General features: G+C 46.3%; 1 protein-coding gene across 4 annotated transcripts in view; it reads left to right on the plus strand.

Moving 5' to 3' along the window:
• The window catches only part of BSCL2 (BSCL2 lipid droplet biogenesis associated, seipin), a 67,282-nt gene that overhangs the window by 7,877 nt on the left and 41,263 nt on the right, over nt 1-18,142 (plus strand). For 2 of the 4 annotated variants that reach the window (XM_078785605.1, XM_068127551.2), the window contains exons 3-8: nt 4,763-4,926; nt 7,282-7,451; nt 7,741-7,819; nt 7,970-8,113; nt 10,814-10,948; nt 11,162-11,259. In XM_078785605.1, coding sequence (XP_078641731.1) covers nt 7,285-7,451; nt 7,741-7,819; nt 7,970-8,113; nt 10,814-10,948; nt 11,162-11,259 — 623 coding nt within the window. In that variant the 5' untranslated portion in view covers nt 4,763-4,926; nt 7,282-7,284. The remainder of the gene's footprint in view (nt 1-4,762; nt 4,927-7,281; nt 7,452-7,740; nt 7,820-7,969; nt 8,114-10,813; nt 10,949-11,161; nt 11,260-18,142) is intronic. The other 2 variants (XM_068127548.2, XM_068127549.2) reach the window with 1 other exon arrangement.

Here is an 18,142-nt window from a genome sequence, read left to right on the forward strand (position 1 = left end):
GAAAGCAAGTTGTTTCAGGGCAACAGCCTCACCACAAGATTCCGTGTACCATGGACGGGAGGAAGGGTATGACAACTGAAGACGAGATGGTATAAATCTGTGCATGAGAGAGAGCAATTTACTTTGAAAGAATTCCCAGGATGAGTTGATGTCAGAGGCAGTAGAGATGGGAGACCAGTCCAGATGATTGATGGCTGCTTGAAGACCGTGCCAGTTGGCCTGAGTGAAATGCCAGACTCGTCGACGCTGAGGAGGCTCTCTGAGAATGGTCAGAGAGATGTCCACTTTGACAAGCACATGATCAGATGAGCCGATTGGAGCAGAAGAAGAGCAGCAGACATTTTCAGGGAAGTTTGTCATAACCAAATCCAGAAGAGAAGATGCTCCGTTGACTGAGTTCCGGGTCGGGAAATTGACAGATTGTGTCAGTCCCAGTGAGTCGCAGAAGTCCTTTGCTGAAGAGCCATGGCTGGTGAGAGAGGTACCCACACCCAGCCAACTGGCATGGTGACAATTGAAATCACCACATATGAGGAAGAGAGAGTTGGGATGGGTAGATAGAAGTTGGTCCATATTATCAGACAGTGAGATGTAGATGGAGTCATCGCTGATTGGTGGACGGTACAACACACATATGAACAAAAGGTGGGAGCGAAGGGGAAGCCGTAGCCAAAGGTATTCCTGGGGGTGAGGTGGAGAGAGGGCAGTGGAGGGCGAGTGAGGAAGAGAGTTTTTTATAAAGATAGCAACCCCACCTCCAGGACGAGGCTCAGGTCTATCATACCGGAGGAGGGAGTAACCTGGGAGAGATACCAAGGCATCAGAGACATGAAGGAGGAAAGTTTCTGTTAAGCAGATCACATCTGGTTTGTCAGAAGCAACCTGTATGGAGAGGTCAGTCAAGTTTGAGCGAAGGCCCCGGATGTTTGAGGTCCATACCGTTAATGAAGAGGAAGGGGGAGCATCGGGTCCAGAACAGGGGGGGGGGAGGGGTAGGGTAAGATGTGGAAGAGGAGGAAGAGGTAGGGAGAGGTGTTGAAGGTGTGTCAGAGATTTCAGAATAGCTTGGAGAAAGGGAAGAATGGGGCGGACAAAAGGTTTGATGGAGATTGGGTGAGGCACAGTGAGGTGTTATTTGAGGAGGGGGAAGAGCAAGGCAGAAGGTTTGGGGAGATGAAGGTGAAAGTTGGAAGGAGGAAGAAGCAGGGAGGATGCTTTGAGGAGGAGGGGTGAGGGGTGAGAGGGGAGTCTAGGAGGGGAGGAGCGAGGGAGAGTCTCGGAGGGGAGGGGTGTGGGAGGAGTTTAGGAGGGAGGGGAGGGAAGGGGCAAGGGGGGAGATTTGAAAGGGATGGGTGATGGGGAGGATTTGGAGGGGAGGGGTGAGATTGGATTTTGAAAAGTGTACGATTCATGGGAAACGAACATTTTTTGCAAAATGAGTTTGAGACCTTCGAGTCAAAAATACGTTTGAGGACACTGGAGGAGGGATGGAGTTCTGGATAGTTTATGGAATGTATAAAGGAGGAACTGTAAGAGATGGTATTATATATATTTTTTGGAATGAATAGATTTGGTGAGCAAGACGAAAGCATCCTTTTGTAGGAAAAGAAGAAAAGGGTGTTATAATATATGAGAGAAAATAGTTGTTCAGGGGAGAGATTATACATTTCTAACCGCGTGATCGCGAACGAAGAACGAACGAACAAAAAGAACAACAAATAAACGAATAAGACCTGGGAAGGAAATATTTTTTTTGGGTTTTTTTTTTTTTTTTTTGTGAGTACAGATATTAAACAAGGAGGTACGGGGTGAATGACTGGTACGAAACAGAGAACGAAAATAATTTCAGCGCATTCGACGAATCGCTGAGAGAAAAACAAACCACAAGGTCGGAGACGGTACGGTAGTCTAAGCCTACGAGTACTAGGCCGCAGAATACTCGATACCATTAACCGACGATTGTGTATACATGTACGAAAAATTAGCACCGAAAATTTTCCAAAAGATACGCTATAGGTACATACACCGAAAGATAGATACAGTCTCGACAAAAACACAATTGAGAAATATCACTTAGCTTCGAAAGCGTGAGCGCATGGAGCAGCTTCGAAAAGACGTGACCTCGCCGTGATCTCGCGAGATCAACAATATCATGGTATCCAATATATCGTTTTTGGTCCCATCTCTCAATGGAATCACTTGATAATTAAAACGTTTTCAGATCCAGATCTTCACCAAAATCTAATCGATTCATCCTTGTCACACATCCAACCTGCCACCAGGTTTCATCCAAATCCGTGCACAACCTTTTGAGATATCCCGTTCACAGACAAACATGGAGACTGCCGACTGGGCATCCTCCGTCGTGCGAAGTCCTCTTTTTTGAAATACCAACTTCTTTCCTGGAAGTCCTTGGTGTCCTTGTGTTTATACTTCTCCCACCCTCCCCCCCCCCCCCCTTTCCCACGCCGCCTCCCCCCAAGCCCTCTCCCTCCCACACATTCCCGATGTCCCTCACAAATGTTGTGTTTATGTGAAAACACAACTTCTGTCCACCTTCGGTGGCAGAAGTAATTAGCTTGTAGAGCATTCGTCATGTGGCTTAAGCACTCAAACAAAATGGTTGATAAGGAACAGTTGACTTGGTGAGCGATAGGAAGCTGATTGTTAATGAAACACCCCTGGTAAGGGGGACAAATGAAATCGCTATAACCTTTATCTTATGACCCGTAATCCCTTTGCAAGTTTACTTGGTTGAGATTGCATACGTTGTTACGTGTTACCTACCCAAACTCCGGTTACGGTGCCCCTCAGAGTTTCAAGAGGGAACACGGCAGAAAGATTTGTTATTTTGAGTGTTCTAATAAACCATGGTAAAACCACACCAATGCAATTGTCGAACAAAACAAGTAATTGTATTTAGAACTCTCATGTACACAATAATAACATTATTAAAGAAAGTACAATGAAAATATCACTTGTATCAAATGAACAAAAATTCCAAAAAAATGAACTCTCCCACCTCCCCCCAAGTCCTCCCGATGTCCCTGCTCTCAAATGTTGTGTTTGTGTCCTTCCCCCTCTTCCCCCTCTCTTTTGTGTCCTTCCCCCTCTCTCCCCATCTTGTCTGCCGCTCCCCTTGTTTTTTGTGTTTTGTGTCGGTTTGTCTTTTTGTGCGATTAATGTTAGCTCTTTCACGAGCCTCGATCTTGTATACAAAAAAAACAAAAAAAACAAACAAAAAAAACAACAACAACAACAAAAAAAAAAAAAAAAAAAAAAACCACAACAACAATACATATGATCGTACCATCATTCCCCAATGCTCTCAAAGCAATAAACTCACGATACGCCAAACGTGAATGGAATGTAACAATCCCAAAGTCCGTGCACGAATCCCCACGCTGGTTGAAGGTGGAAGTCGTGCAGAACGACCAGAACAATAGTTATCAGCGCGGCTGCGAATGAGGAGTTACGAGGAGAGAGGTCGATATGGGAATTCAGCCGATATGGGAACCAACGGCGCTCCACACGATGATGTCGATATGGGAATCACAATGACAAATCACAATTTTTCTCTGCAGACCTGGACAAAATCACAGACTGGTCAAACAAGTGGAACATGTCTTTCAATCCTGACAAATCTCACACTCTTACAATGTCTCTCCGAAAGGACCGACTGGACAACCCTCCCATCTACTTTCTCAACAATCCTCTCCAAGAAGTTCTGTCGCTCAAGCTTTTGGGTCTCACTATCTGCCATGATCTTTCTTGGGAAAACCACATTTCCAAGCTGGCCTCCAAAGCCAGTCGCCGACTGGGCATCCTCCGTCGTGCGAAGTCCTTCCTTGGCACACCTGAGCTCCTCACCACATACAAGGCTTCCATCCGCAGCTCAATGGAATACTGTTCCCCCCTCTGGGCTGGTGCTCCTGCCTCACACCTTGCTCGGCTTCACGCTGTTGAGGCCAAAGCTTTCAGAATCATTGGAATCTCCTGCGATGTAGTCAACGCCGAGGGCCTTTCACTCACTCACCGCAGGCAGGTTGGTGGTCTTTCTGTCTTCTACCGACTCCTCTCCGGCCTTGCTCCCACAGCTCTCTCTGTGCTCTGTCCCCCCAATATTCCTTCAGGTCGCACAAGATCTGCCTGCAACCCTCTTCTGGTTAAACTGCCAAAGTCTAGGCTCTCTGCTCACCTTCACTCTTTCATTCCCCTTTTCTCCCGCCTCTGGAACAAACTCCCCCACTCCCTTCAATCCCACTCCTCCCTCCAGGTCTTTAAAACAGCTGTTCACCACCATCTCTTATCTTCCCCCATCGAAAACCTTGATCTTTTCTACCCCCGGTAATTCACCCCAGAGTCCTTGCAGTGTTCATATGTTTTAATCCTCTCCCACCTCCCCCCAAGTCCTCCCGATGTCCCTGCTCTCAAATGTTGTGTTTGTGTCCTTCCCCCTCTCTTTTGTGTCCTTCCCCCTCTCTCCCCATCTTGTCTACCGCTCCCCTTGTTTTTTGTGTTTTGTGTGTCGGTTTGTCTTTTTGTGTGATTAATGTTAGCTCTTTCACGAGCCTCGATCTTGTATACAAAAAAATACAAAAAAAACCGAATACATCGACATCAGACAGACGAATGTCAAAACGCATATTTTAGTATGATGACACATTGACTGGACTCAGAGGCCCCAGTAGGCCACTATTGAGGTTTGCATGGGGCCCCCAAATGATTAATTCCACCTCTGCTCCCTCCTCACGATCCCCAGGCCACACCCTAAGGGAGCAGGTGTTTCTAGTGGAGCACTGTAAATGGAGATGACAGTTGTGCTTGAAACATCTGCCTCCACAATGTCTTGATGTGATTCTGCATGGCGAACACTTTGAGAAAAGTCTACTTTTGACTGGACCCAACTCAAACAGAATAAACATTGTAAGTAAACTTGGATACCGTTAGCAGAATTTTAAGACGTTGCTAATTACTCCTACAGGGTTTGGTGACTGCTTGAAAAACAGTGAGAGAGATATCAATCATGAGCGACAGTGTCAAACATTGTTCTTCTAGCCTAGGCCAGTAGGCCATCCTGCCAGCCTGGGATTATACCAAGGTCAAAGGTCAAAATGGTAACAAAATGTAGGTTTCTGGCTCCCCATGCCTTTGTATTTCACCCATTCCAGACAGTAGTTAGTAAGATGATGCCCTACCACAGATTAAAGCAGGTCGATGTTAGTCTCGTGTCTTCTTGATATGGGCCAAAGTGGTTTGGAGAGGGAGTTGGAGGTGATTCTGCAATTCTAATGATTTTTTTTTTTGTTTTTTTTTTGTTTTGTTTGTATACTGAATCGAGGCTCGTGAAAGAGCTAACATTTATTTCACAAACAAATCAACTAGACAAACAAAATATACAAAAAGAGGGAGCGGAAGACAAGATGGGGAGAGAAGGGGAAGCACACAACCACAACATTTGGGAGCAGGGAGAAGTGTGGGAGGGAGAGGGCTTGGGGGCAGGAGGCATGGGAAGGGGAGGGGGGGGGGAGGGGGAGAGGTATAAAACACAAGGGGACCGAAATTAGCGGGGGTAGAAAAGATCAAGGTTTTGGATGGGGGAGGATAAGAGATGGTGGTGAACAGCTGTTTTAAAGACCTGGAGGGTGGAGTGGGATTGAAGAGAGTGAGGGAGTTTGTTCCAGAGGCGGGAGAAAAGAGGAATGAAGGAGTGAAGGTGAGCAGAAAGTCTTGATTTTGGCAGTTTAACCATAAGAGGGTTGCAGGCAGATCTTGTGCGACCTGTAGGAATATTTGGGGGACAGAGCCCAGAGAGAGCTGGGGGGGCAAGGCCGGAGAGGAGTCGGTAGAAGACGGAAAGACCACCAACCTGCCTGCGGTGAGTGAGTGAAAGGCCCTTGGAGTTAGCTTCATCGCGGGAGATTCCAATGATTCTGAACGCTTTGGTTTCAACAGCGTGAAGACGGGCTAGGTGTGAGGCAGGAGCACCAGACCAGAGGGGAGAGCAGTATTCCATAGAGCTGCGGATGAAAGCCTTGTATGTGGTGAGGAGCTCAGGTGTGCCAAGGAAGGACTTCGCACAACGGAGGATGCCCAGTCGGCAACTGGCTTTGGAGGCCAGATTTGAAATGTGGTTTTCCCAGGAAAGATCATGGCAAATATTGAGACCCAAAAGCTTGAGTGACAGAACTTCTTGGAGAGGATTATTCAGAAAGTGGATGGGAGGGTTTTCCAGTCGGTCTTTTCGGAGAGACATCGTAAGAGTGTGAGATTTATCAGGATTGAAAGACATGTTCCATTTGTTTGCCCAGTCTGTGATTTTGTCCAGGTCTGCAGAGAGTGAGGAGGCTGCAGACTGCCGATCTGAGGGATGAGGAATGGAGCGACAGAGAGTAGAGTCGTCAGCAAAGAGATAGAGAGGATTTTCAAGAGAGTCAGAGAGATCATTGATGAAGACCAGAAAAAGCACAGGGCCCAGAACACTACCTTGGGGAACTCCAGCCTGAACAGGAAGAGGAGATGAGAGAAACCCATTCAGGGCCACACGTTGACTACGACCAGAGAGGAAGTCCGCCAGCCATGCGTGGAGATTTCCATGGATACCAAAGGAGGTATCCTCCTTTGGATCCATGGAATCCAAATATTATTGTCATCACTATAATTATCGCTCGATTCTCAGTTTAAATCTCTGATATCCTTCACTATTACTACCTACTGCCACCCCCATTACTATAATGGCCCCAATTATTTCCACCTCCTGGAGGGTTGTGCCAGGGAATGTATATAGCCCAGGCCTTCAGGTAACCAGCCGACCAAGTCCGACGACTGAAAGTGACTTGGACAGTAATTTGTAATTTGTTCAGGATATCGGCGATAAATCGTGAGAGAGATATCAAGAGAGATTAGTCTTCGCAAGAGAGACCTCGCAAACTATATCGTGGGATATTTTCCGTCCAACTGCTTGTGCTAGCAGATGGGACATCCGACTCGATGTCCGTCGTACGGACCGCGCTTCGTGATGCGATGGCCTACCTGCGAAGCACCAGTTTATAGTAGGGGTTGGGAATCGGATCCAGACTAGACGACTCAAAGGTAAGCGCGTCACATGAGAACCCGTTCTATCCCATTGGACAAATCCTTGGCCGAAGGTTAAACTGTGCAGTTTGCAATTCTTTTTTCTTGCCGCAAAAACATATCCAACACACACTGCCAGTCGTGGGAATGTAATGATCAAGATAAAAACATTAATGGTGGTCGTCGTTTACATTTCTTTTGTTGCAGGAGATGATGGTCATTTGGGGGTCGAAACTGAGGCGGGCGATCCTGCAGACATGTGTTGTGGCTTGTATTGCCGCGCTGCTTCTGTGGATCTCGGCCTTCCTGTATGGGGCCTTCTACTCGTCGTATATGCCCGCCGTCAGCTTTGCCACTCCGGTTCACTTTATATTCCGGTTGGTTTCCTGTGGGGGCTCTTGGTGTTTTGTGTAAAACGAACGTTTTGAATTTTTTTCGTTCCATGCTATGAATGACTATTTTTAGTGATATGACGTCACATTGCAGCAATGTATTAGTGGGTGGTGATATTTGGTGTTGTGGTGGAGATTGGGGGTGTGGGAAGGGGAGTATGAGATTAATAAGTTTGACTCAATAATAATATTAATAACTTGTGATTATGGATTGTGGTTTAAAGCTTCAGCTTCCGCTTAACCATCCCAATCATTTCCCGTTTGTGTGCATCAGGAGTGACTGTGAGTCGAGAGACGAATTGTGTTCCTTCCCCGTAGCAAATGTTTCCTTCCTTCGAGATGGAAGAGAGAAGGTAATGCCCTGTGCCCTTGCACCTGCACTCGTTTAATGACGCCATTGGGCTTGACACTGGTTCCAAAAGTTAATTTTGCTGCGCCTGCAGCTGTGATGTGCAGAAGGGCATACCAAGCTGACATTGCTCTCATGGATGTTGTGACTGCAGGTATTGTTTCCTGGGACTCCATACAGCATCACTTTGGACTTGGACCTGCCCGAGTCTCCAACCAATCAGCAACTCGGAATGTTCATCGTTACCATGACGACATATGCTAACGGTGGCAAGGCCCTCATGACTGCAACCAAATCGGTACATTGTAATGTTATATAAATAATGCGAATTAAAACATCCATACATCTCCAATAATCACCATCATGTTGTTGCATGTTGGTCTGTTAGTATCTTGGAGTCACCCTTGATCGCAGCCTCACGTTCCGCGAACACCTAAAACAGGTCACAGAAAAGATGAAGACCAGGGTAAACATCATCCGGAAACAAGTGGGCACCAGCTGGGGATCAAGCGCACGTACTCTTCGCAATAATAGCCTTGCCCGTGTGTACTCTGCAGCGGAATACTGTTCTCCTGTTTTGGCAGAGAGCAGCCACACAAAACAATCGGACACTGTCCTGAAAACACTTATGCGAATAATCAGCGTTACACTGAAATCAACACCCATGCAGTGGCTCCCAGTCTTGTCTAACTTCCCACCCCCTGACATGTGCCGGAAGGCAAGACCGCTGAGAGTTTCACTGCATCAAAGCCAACCCCGAGCTACCAATCCAGGAAGACCGACATAATCTACCAAATATGCGACTCAAGTCACGCAAACCTTTCTGAGTTTCTGCAAATGTTTTGAGCAGTGCGGGTTTAACACAAAGGACAAGTGACGCAATCTCTGGACGGACGACAACATTGCTAACAAAGAACTGGTGAGTGATCCGACAAAAGAGCCTTCAGGTTTCGACCTCCCCCGGAAAAGGTGGTCTGCGCTCAAAAGGATCCGCAAGGACATCACACCACGTCCACAAATGGGATTTGAAAGATAGCCCAGCATGTGACGGTGGTCACCCAGAACAGACTATTCATCACGTTGTGAATGAGTGTCACCTACAGAAATTTGATGAAGGAATTAGGGCAAGCCACCGAACAACACAGTGCTGTGACCTGACTGCCAACTTACAGTGCATTCAGAAAGTATTCAGACCCGTTCACTTTTTCACATTTTGTTATGTTGCAGCCTTGTGCTGAAATCAATGTGTCTTTCACTGAGGAGAGGCTTCTGTCTGGCCACTCTGCCATAAAGCCCAGATTTGTGGAGTGTTGCAGTGATGGTTGTCCTTCTGGAAGTTTCGCACATCTCCACACAAGATCTCTGGAGCTCAGCTAGAGTGACCATCGGGTTCTTGGTCACCTCTTACCAAGGCCCTCAGCTTGGCTTGCTCAGTCTTGCTCAACTTGCTCAGTTTGGCCGGGCGGCCAGCTCTAGGAAGAGTCCTGGTTGTTCCAAACTTCTTCCATTTAAGAATTATGGAGGCCTCTGTGCTCTTGGGAACCTTCAATGCAGCAGAGATTTTTTTGGAGGCTTCCCCAGATCTGTGTCTCGACACAATCCTGTCTCTGAGCTCTGCAGGCAGTTCCTTCGACCTCATGGCTTGGTTTTTGCTCTGATATGCATTGTCAGCTGTGAGACCTTATATAGACAGGTGTGTGCCTTTCCAAATCATGTCCAATCAATTGAATTTATCACAGGTGGACTTCAATCAAGGTGTGGAAATATCTCAAAGATGATCATGAGAAGTGGGAGGCACCTGAGCTAAATTTCAAGTGTCATAGCAAAGCGTCTGAATACTTACGTCAATGTGATATTTCAGTTTTTTATTTTTCATAAACTTGCAAAACTTTCTAAAATCCTGTTTTCTCTTTGCCATTAATGTGGTATTGAGTGTAGATTGATGAGGGAAAAAATGAATTTAAACGATTTCAGCATAAGGCTGCAACATAACAAAATGTGAAAAAAGTGAAGGGGTCTGAATACTTTCCAAATGCACTGTAGACTTAGATCTGTGAGCTGTAATTTGGCATACACAAGAAGAAGAAGAAGAAGAAGAAGAAGAAGAAGTTTCTGTGAACCCCACAGAAAGCCACCTGGGGTGGGGGGGGGGGGGGGGGAGGGGTGGAGGGACAAAGCACTGAAAGAACAGAGGGTGAAACCAGAAAGGAGGAGGTAGAAGACAGAGAGAACACGGACCTGTCTGCGATGGTGAAGTGGTAGACCCATAGACCCGGCTTAATCGCGGAAGATTCCACGAACCTTGAAGACCTTGGTTTCCACAACGTCACACTGAGCAAGATGTGAGGCAGGGGAGCCAACACAGAGGGGAGAGCAGTACTCTATCAAGTTGCGGATGAAGGCCTTGTTGGTGGATAGAAGTTCAGGTGTGCTCAGGAAAGACTTTCTATGACGGAGGATGCCCAGTCGGTGCCTGGCTTTGGAGGCCACCTTTGAAATGTGGTTGCCCAATAAAGACCACGGCTGATCGTGAGACCCAGGAGTTTGAAACTCAAGAGGATTGGTATGAAAGTAGATGAGGGGGGTTTGCGAGACGGTCCTTTTGGAGAGAGATAGTGAGAGTGAGATTTTTCAAGATTGAAAGACATATTCTGAGTGTTTGAGAAACTTTTAATTTTGATCTAGATTTGCATATTCTCACATTCACTGGAATTTGATAAAGTCTTTCTCTGATATATTAATTTCTTATGAATACCATATTATAAATACTGGGTTAAAATGTATCCCAATACCACGTCACAATATTAAATTCCTGCCTTGATTTGCTGGGGCACTGTGTCACCACCATAGATGCATCTCAAGAAATGATGCACACCTGTAGCCAGGTGCTGCACATGTGCAGATTAATGAAACACCCATAGGTGTGTACCTTGTGTGCCATGTATTTTTTCAAGTTAATTGTACACCATTGGTGACTTGCTTGATGTTTGTTTTCAAGGCAATGTTACACTACCGCTCATGGTTGCTGCAGACCATGGAAACCCTGTTCTTTGCTCCATTCTTTCTGGCGAGGTTTGTTGAGCAGAAGCAGCTCATGGAGGTGGTACTTTTCTTGGATTACCAGCAGGACGCTGTGAGTTCATCACGTGATCCACTTTTGTGATGCCGTTGTTCTGCTAAAGTGTAAACTAGACAGCTGCTATAGGTTTCTCGTATATGGCCCGTACACCACACCAGCCCGTGACTGTACTGCACGTTATAGATCGTATCATGTGGCTATCATATGCAGCGGCCGTATGATTTGAACTGAGAAACACCATAACTCTGACGATTTCTCTGTTTACAGTATACACCTACAATAGGTGCTGTGATTGAGATTCAGATCAAGAGGATCGAGATATACTCTGCTTTTCTTCGTATTCATGCTCATTTCACTGGTTTGCGGTGGGTTTATAGCGCATTCCATTGTTGGATGTACTTTTATTGATGTGCAGCTAATGACATGTACATTTGTAGTAAAAATCCTAACTTGAGCGGCGCTCCAAAGAGAGCATACCTCCGCCAGGCTGAACAGTTTGTTTTTGAATTCCACTGATAGGCCGGATCTGGATTCGGACCTGAACCAAAATCTAATCGGCTTGTTCTTGTCACCTAACCAACTCGTCCACCAAGTTTATTCATAACTCGTCCATAACGTTTTTTAAATATCATGTTATATTTCGCTTTTCACCCAATCTCTCGATGCTGAAGAATCACTTTAAAAATAAATAATTATTGAATCCGAATCCATATTCAGATCTTCACCAAAATGGAATCTATTTGTCATTGTCAGACACACAACCTTCCACCAAGTTTCGTACAAATCCGTCCATAACTTTTTGAGATATCCTGCTACATGTCGTTTTTGTCCCTATCTCCCAAAGGTGAAGAATCACTTTAAAAAAATTATAGTATCCGGATCCGAATCCGGATCTTCACCAAAATCTATTCGTCCTTGTCACATACGCTACATCTCTGCCAAATTTCGTCCGAATCCGTCCACAACTTTTTGAGATATCTTGTTCACAAACAAACAGACAGACAGGGATGAAAACATAACCTCCATCCACCTTTGGTGGTGGAGGTAACGAGCAAATTAAGATGGTCCACAATGGCAGCAGGAATAAACTGCTCCTGTACTCGTTTTGACCGAAAAATAAAATGGCCAATCTAATGAGAAGGGAACAAAAACAAGACCGATCTAACAACGGCGTAGCCGGGCTTGTTTCATACCTTAGTTGAAGAGGATAGTATGACCTGGGTGGGGATACCAGATACCATTTGGCAAGTGATGTATTATATTGTTTTGACTTCAGGCATGGACAGCAGGTTCGTGAAGGACTTGCAAAAAAACGTACCCGGTCTGAATGTTGCTCTATCCAGTCAATGGCGAAACTGCAAACGGGGAATCCGCGAATGTCACGGATGGAAACCCTTACGTCATTTCCTCATTCTGCTTTAAGCTCAATATCTCTATATTTACATTCCAAACAGCATCATTCATCATTTAAATCACAAATTAACACTATGGTATTAATATATCAAAATATAATGTTAAATCACGATTGTATTTAGATATTATCAAATCGGCGAATTGTCGTCATCTGTTCACTTCCGGATTCGGGAGCAAGGTCCGTGTCGATCGCATTTCAAAATCATAATTTTATTGAGGAATTTCTGAAACCTCCTACCTACCTTACGATACCTGTTGGGACCCCAAAACATTCCACAGTTCAAGGTTATTATATTTCCTTTTGGTAAAATATGCAACTTTAATGGTGACTAAACGCTGTCCCCCTGTCATGTGACCAAATCCTTAGCTCTGATTGGTGTACATTTGTTGGGACACATGGACAGACAAACACTGTTCTAGGCAGCATTACCCTATGGTCTATGCCATATACAGTCACGTGAAAAAGTAAGTACACCCCATGTAAAGTTTTGACTTTTTCAACATATTTCAACATACAGCTATTTGATCTTCATTTCAACAATATTGATAGATAAAGGTGATATAATACAACAAATATCATGAAACATTTACATTTTGTAGTCCATTGTATAATTTAAATAAACATAAATGCAAATTTCGAATGTGGAAAAAGTAAGTACACCCCTACATTTATCACTACTTCAAATACCTAAAATTAGAATCAGGTGCACCAGCTCAGGTGCAAATGATTAGAACATCATTCGAGAGGATTTTGGAGGAACCTGTCTTATTTAAACCTCAGACATTTAGTTTGATTTGCTCTTTGTTGTTGAAGTGTGCGGCGTCACCATTCCTAGATCAAAAGAGCTCTCTGAGGCCTTCAGAAAGAAGGTTATAGATGCCTACGAGTCTGGGAAGGGATTTAAAAAGATCTCCAAACAATTTGAAATCAATCGTTCGACTGTCCGGAAGATCATCTACAAGTGGAGAAGATTCAAAACAACTGCCAACTTGTTCAGGCCAGGCCGCCTCAGCAAGTTCAGCCCGAGAGCAGACTACAAGATGCTGAAAGAAGTCTCCAAGAACCCCAGAATGTCATCACGGGACCTACAGGTAGCTCTTGCCACTGTTAATGTCAAAGTGCACGAGTCTACCATTAGAAAGAGGCTGCACAAATTTGATCTGCATGGGAGGTGTGCCAGGAGGAAACCTTTGCTGTCCAGAAAGAACATCAGGGCAAGACTAAAGTTTTCCAATGAACACCTAGGCAAAGACCAGCACTTCTGGAACAATGTTCTCGAAGGTCTGCGCATGCGCAAGATTGGAGGTCACGTCTCTTCAAAGCTCTCCATGCGCGCACGATTTCGAAGTTAAGTAATTTTTCACAATTGTGTTTTTGTCGAAACTGTATCTTTCTTTCGGTGTGTGTACATATTGGTGTGTCTTTAATAGGATTCTGGGTGTTGGCTTTTCATACCTGTGTATGAAAATCGTCGGTTAGTTCGTGTCGCGTATTCTGAGGCCTAGTGTAGTGGGCTACCATGTCCGACCTTGGCTTGAGGCTTTGTTTTTGTCTCGGCGGTTCTTCGATTGCGCTGCAATTACTTTCGGTCTCTGTTTTTCCCGGTCTTTTCACCCCATACTTCCTTGTTTTAAAATCTCAACTCAAAAAAAGAAAAAAAAGAAAAAAAGATTTCCTTCTCTGTTCTGATCCGTTTGTTCGTTCTTATTTGTTCGTTTGTTCTTCGACCACGTTTTTCGTGATCACATTGTTAAAAAATGTTAAAACTGTCCCCTGAAGAACTGTATTCTGTCGTATACTATAACACCTTTTTCTTCTTCTATAAAAGGATGCTTTCGACTTGCTCACCAAATCTATTCATTCCATAAAAAAATTCCATCTCTTACAGTGCCTCTCGCATACATTCCCTAAACTCTCCAGCACTCCACCCATCCATCCTTCAGCGTCCTCAAACGTATTTTTGACTCGAAGGTCTCAAGAAACTCATTTTGCAATAAATGTTCGTTTCCCATTAATCGTACACTTTCTAAAATCCAATCTCACCCCTCCCCTCCAAATATTCCCCATCACCCCTTCCCTCCAAAACTTCCCCATCACTCATTCCCTCCAAAACTTCCCCATCACCCCTCCCCTTCAAAACTTCCCCATCACCCCTCCCCTCCAAATCTACCCCCTTGCCCCTCCCCTCCAAATCTTCCCCATCACCCATCTCTTTTCTCTTTCAAATATTCCCCCTTGCCCCCCCCCCTCCAAATCTTCCCCATCACCCATCCCTTTCAAATCTTGCCCCTCCCCTCCAAATATTCCCCATCACCCCTTCCCTCCAAAACTTCCCCATCACCACTCCCCTCCAAAACTTCCCCATCACCCCTCCCCTCTAAATCTACCCCCTTGCCCCTCCCCTCCAAATCATCCCCATCACCCATCTTTCAAATCTTTCCCCTTGCCCCTCCCCTCCAAATCTTCCCCATCACCCATCCCTTTCAAATCTCCCCCCTTGCCCCTTCCCTCCTAAACTCCCCCCACACCCCTCCCCTTCGAGACTCTCCCTCGCTCCTCCCCTCCGAGACTCCCCTCTCACCCCCCCTCCTCAAAGCATCCTCCCCGCTTCTTCCCCCTTCCAACTTTCACCTTCATCTCCCTCAACCTTCTGCCTCACTCTTCCCCCTCCTCAAATAACACCTCACTGTGCCTCACCCAATCACCATCAAACCTTTTGTCTGCCCCATTCTTCCCTTTCTCCAAGCTATTCTGAAATCTCTGACACACCTTCAACAGCTCTCCCTACCTCTTCCTCCTCTTCCACATCTTACCCTACCGCTCCCCCCCCCCCCCCCCCCTGCAAGCATCCTCCCTGCTTCTTCCCCCTTCCAACTTTCACCTTCATCTCCCTCAACCATCTGCCTCACTCTTCCCCCTCCTCAAATAACACCTCACTGCGCCTCACCCAATCACCATCAAACCTTTTGTCCGTCCCATTCTTCCCTTTCTCCAAGCTATTCTGAAATCTCTGACACACCTTCAACAGCTCTCCCTACGTCTTCCTCCTCTTCCACATCTTACCCTACCGCTCCCCCCCCACCCCCCCCCCCCCCGTTCTGTATCCGATGCTCCCCCTTCCTCTTCTTTAACAGTATGGACCTCAAACATCCGGGGCCTTCGCTCAAACTTGAATGATCTCTCCATACAGGTTGCTTCTGACAAACCAGACGTGATCTGCTTAACAGAAACTTTCCTCCTTCATGGTGTCTCTGATTCCTTGGTATTCTCCCAGGTTACTCCCTCCTCCGGTATGATAAACCTGAGCCTCATCCTGGAGGTGGGGTTGCTATCTTTATAAAAAAAAACTCTCTTCCTCACCCGCCCTGCACTGCCCTCTCTCCACCTCACCCCCAGGAATACCTTTGGCTACGGCTTCCCCTTCGCTCCCACCTTTTGTTCATATGTGTGTTGTACCGTCCACCAAACAGTGATGTCTCCATCTACATCTCGCTGTCTGATAATATGGACCAACTTCTATCGACCCATCCCAACTCTCTCTTCCTCATATGTGGTGATTTCAATTGTCACCATGCCAGTTGGCTGGGTGTGGGTACCTCTCTCACCAGCCATGGCTCTTCAGCAAAGGACTTCTGTGACTCACTGTACTGACACGATCTGTCAATTTCCCGACCCGGATCTCAGTCAACGGAACATCTTCTCTTCTGGACTTGGTTATGACTAACTTCCCTGAAAATGTCTGCTGCTCTTCTTCTGCTCCGATCGGCTCATCTGATCATGTGCTTGTTAAAGTGGACATCTCTCTGACCATTCTCAGAGAGCCTCCTCAGCGTCGACGAGTCTGGCATTTCACTCAGGCCAACTGGCACGGTCTTCAAGCAGCCATCAATCATCTGGACTGGTCTCCCATCTCTACCGCCTCTGACATCAACTCATCCTGGGAATTCTTCCAAAGTAAATTGCTCTCTCATGCACATATTTATCCCATCTCGTCTTCAGTTGTCATACCCTTCCTCCCGTCCATGGTACACGGAATCTTGTGGTGAGGCTATTGCCCAGAAACAACTTGCTTTCGTCTCCTGGAAAGCAAATCCAACGGAAGGAAATCTCATTTCCTTTCACAAAGCCCGAAACAAGTGTGTGTCCACCTTCAGGAGAGCCAGGAAACAATATCTCTCCGTTCTCAGGACCGAACTCTCTTATCTGTCTCCCTCTTCCAAATCCTGGTGGCGTCTGGTCAAATCTGTTTCTGGTGTTTGTTCCCCCTCCATCCCCTCCCTCACCTCAAATGGCCACACGGCTGACTCCGCACGTGAAAAAGCTGAATGCCTCAACTCTGTGTTTGCCTCTAAATCTTGTGTCCCAAACCCATCCCTCTCTGTACCCACCATACCCAGTCCTACCCAGCTGCTCCTGGACTCTGTTTCCTTTCCTCCTGACAAGGTGGAAAAGTTTCTGTCATCCCTCGACTCTGATTCTGCAACTGGACCTGACGGCATCAGCCCACAGGTCCTAAAATCCTATTCTTCCGCTCTTTCACTCCCTCTCTCTGTTCTCTTCACCCTCTCTTTTGCTCAAGGTCATCTGCCATCTGCTTGGAAATCTGCCAACATCACCGCTTTGCACAAAAAAGGTGCAAAAACAGATCCCACCAACTACAGACCAATCAGCCTTCTCCCAATTATCAGCAAAGTCATGGAATCCATCAATGCTTCAGATATGAAATCTTTCCTCTTCTCCAATGGCTTGATCTCTGATCATCAATTTGGTTTCAGACCTGGTCACTCTACTCTGGATATGCTGCTTCTGCTTTCTCAACAATGGATGGAGGTCCTCAATGCCAAACAGGAAATTAGAGCTGTCTCCCTTGACATATCACGTGCCTTCGATACGGTCTGGCACCCCGCTAAGCTCACCAAACTCTCCTCTTTTGGTATCCATGGAAATCTCCACGCATGGCTGGCGGACTTCCTCTCTAGTCGGAGTCAACGTGTGGCCCTGAATGGGTTTCTCTCATCTCCTCTTCCTGTTCAGGGTGGAGTTCCCCAAGGCAGTGTTCTGGGCTCTGTGCTTTTTCTGGTCTTCATCAATGATCTCTCTGACTCTCTTCACAATCCTCTCTATCTCTTTGCTGATGACTCTACTCTCTGTCGCTCCATTCTTCATCCCTCAGATCGGCAGTCTGCAGCCTCCTCACTCTCCGCAGACCTGGACAAAATCACAGACTGGGCAAACAAGTGGAACATGTCTTTCAATCCTGACAAATCTCACACTCTTACGATGTCTCTCCGAAAAGACCGACTGGACAACCCTCCCATCCACTTTCTGAATAATCCTCCAAGAAGTTCTGTCACTCAAGCTTTTGGGTCTCACTATCTGCCATGATCTTTCCTGGGAAAACCGCATTTCAAATCTGGCCTCCAAAGCCAGTCGCCGACTGGGCATCCTCGGTCGTGCGAAGTCCTTCCTTGGCACACCTGAGCTCCTCACCCCATACAAGGCTTTCATCCGCAGCTCAATGGAATACTGCTCTCCCCTCTGGGCTGGTGCTCCTGCCTCACACCTAGCTCGTCTTCACGCTGTTGAAACCAAAGCATTCAGAATCATTGGAATCTCCCGCGATGAAGCTAACTCCAAAGGCCTCTCACTCACTCACCGCAGGCAAGTTGGTGGTCTTTCCGTCTTCTACCGACTCCTCTCTGGCCTTGCCCCCCCAGCTCTCTCTGGGCTCTGTCCCGCAAATATTCCTACAGGTCGCACAAGATCTGCCTGCAACCCTCTTATGGTTAAACTGCCAAAATCAAGACTCTCTGCTCACCCTCACTTCTTCATTT

This window comes from Myxine glutinosa, chromosome 10, assembly GCF_964187855.1.
Source record: "Myxine glutinosa chromosome 10, kmMyxGlut1.1, whole genome shotgun sequence".
NCBI classification, from domain to species: Eukaryota; Metazoa; Chordata; class Myxini; order Myxiniformes; family Myxinidae; genus Myxine; species Myxine glutinosa.